Raw genomic sequence first — 2,006 nt, 5'->3', positions numbered from 1 at the left:
CGTGTCGAGGTACCCCGTGAAGCCATACACAGCCTCGTGGTCGGCGCCGCACGCCAATGGCTTCAAGGCTGCGTCGACCTTGTTTGTGATCTTGGCATTGCAGTCTTCACCGCCCCAGTTGCAGTTTTTGCCGTCGGTCGCCATGCACTCGACGTCGCCGTCGTCGTTGATGCGCATCGGACTTGAGAAACCGGGCACGCACGTCCAGTCCTTGCCCTTGCCTTCGACAAAGTCCTTCTTTGTATCCGCAAAGAACTGCGTGCACTTGTCGTACAAGTTGACCTTGGCCGTGCCGTCGTCCGGGGATTCGCCATAGACCGTCTCGCCGTACTCGTGCGTGTTGTATGCGTCTTGCTCGGTCTTGGCAAAGTGGAAGAGCACCGTGCTGATGTCAGTACCGTCTTTCGCGTCCAACTGGTACTCGGGCAGCGTCACGGCGCAGACGTCGACCGACGTCACTTGGTTTGTAAAATCATACTCGGTGTTGACTGTCTGGACGAACTGCGTCGACTGCTCCATGACGCTGAGGAGGACGTCGGTGATCGCCTTGTCGATGCCACGCTCGTTCGAGACACCGAATCGGTGCTGCATCGACGTCACGACGGTGTTGAACGCTAGCTGGCCGTACGTCTTGAGGAACTGCGCAAGGTTCCAGCCGTCCGCGGTCTCGAGACCCCACTCGCACTTGCCGTTGTTGAGCGCCTTGTCGAGGCACACGAGGTCGCGCTTGGGTAGCACGGACGACGTCGCACACCCGTCGAGGTAGCTGAGGAACCCCTTGATGACGCAGTCGGCGTGGTTGCGCGTGCTCGCGAGCGCCAGTTTGATGGTCGTGAACGACCACTGGTCAAACTGAGGGGTGACGTCCAGCGCCGTGTTGACGTCGCGGAGCAGCTTGTTGTACACGAGGAGCGAGTCGGCCAGCGCCGCGTCCGTGCACGTGTCTGCCGAGCATTTGACGTAGCCGTTGTCGTACGACTTGGTCGTTGTCGTCGCCAAGTCGGAGCAGAGACCCGTGATGAACGACGACGTGCACTGCTTGATGCGCGCGGCGCTCATGCAGTCGGCGCGCGACGCCGACGAGATGATGCAGCTCTCGAGCGCGTTCTCGGCCTTGCAGATCTTAAGGTTGTCGTAGAACCGGTGGAAGCGGTCTTCGTCCGAGATCGGCGTCGGGTCGTAGTCGCCATAGCCGTTGTCGTTGCCGTAGCCGTTGTTGTTGCCGTAGCCGTTGTCCTTGCCGTAACCAGTGCTCGGCTGCTTGTTATAACCTTGGCTAGGCTGCTTGTAGCGGTTGTCATAGCCGTAGCCAGCGTCGGGCTGCTTCTTGTATCCAGTAGCGGGCTTGTTGTAGGCGCCGTTGTAGCCGCCGTCGTAGCCGCCGTCGTAGCCGCCGTCGTAGCCGTCGTTATCGCCGTAGCTGGGCTTTGCGTAGCCGCCTTTGTTCCCGTAGCTGGGCTGCTTGCCGTATCCAGCTTGGTTGTTGGCGGGCTGATTCTTGTACGCAGGCTCCGATGGAGGCTGGTACTTGCCGTACGCAGGCTGCTGGCCGTACGTGGCGGCTCCGTTGTACTGCTGGCCCGTGGCAACCGTTGCGGCCGCCAAGCCAAGGACAAACACCTTCATCGCGAAACAAGATGGTACTGCGAGGGTGAGCTCGAGTGCAGTAGTTGAATACTGACGCCCTGTTCCGTGCTCGGGCTTGGATCGGGTGCAAAACTTTGGCACCAATCAGAGGCGACATCAAATATTCGGGGCCAATCCCGCGCGCGACGGCTCTTGGGCGCCTTTTCCAAAGGGCGCGACGGTTCGGGAAACGTCGCGAGCCAATCACGTACGACGGCTTTTCCCGCAAGGCAGCAACTCCGGATGAGCGCAGAGACCGCTTGGGCCTCCGTGTATCTTGGTCAGGAGGTTTCGGGTGTTATCAACGAGCAATTTGAGTTAAGCTGTCGAGGCTGCATAGTCAGACTACATTCAAGTGCCAATGCTAGGCAAGACGCAAT

At 59.8% G+C, this 2,006-nt stretch overlaps 1 protein-coding gene across 1 annotated transcript in view; it reads right to left on the bottom strand.

Moving 5' to 3' along the window:
- Nucleotides 1-1,667, bottom strand: part of SDRG_00259 (hypothetical protein) — a 2,983-nt gene extending 1,316 nt beyond the window's left edge. Inside the window, exon 1 of the mRNA XM_008605727.1 lies at nucleotides 31-1,667. Within this exon, the coding sequence (XP_008603949.1) occupies nucleotides 31-1,626 (1,596 nt within the window). The 5' untranslated portion in view covers nucleotides 1,627-1,667. The remainder of the gene's footprint in view (nucleotides 1-30) is intronic.
- Nucleotides 1,668-2,006: the final 339 nt, after the last annotated feature.

The sequence above is a fragment of the Saprolegnia diclina genome (assembly GCF_000281045.1).
Source record: "Saprolegnia diclina VS20 unplaced genomic scaffold supercont1.1, whole genome shotgun sequence".
Lineage (NCBI taxonomy): Eukaryota > Oomycota > Saprolegniomycetes > Saprolegniales > Saprolegniaceae > Saprolegnia > Saprolegnia diclina.
The sequence above is the reverse complement of the archived record's forward strand: the minus strand, read 5'-3'. Positions and strand labels throughout refer to the sequence as shown.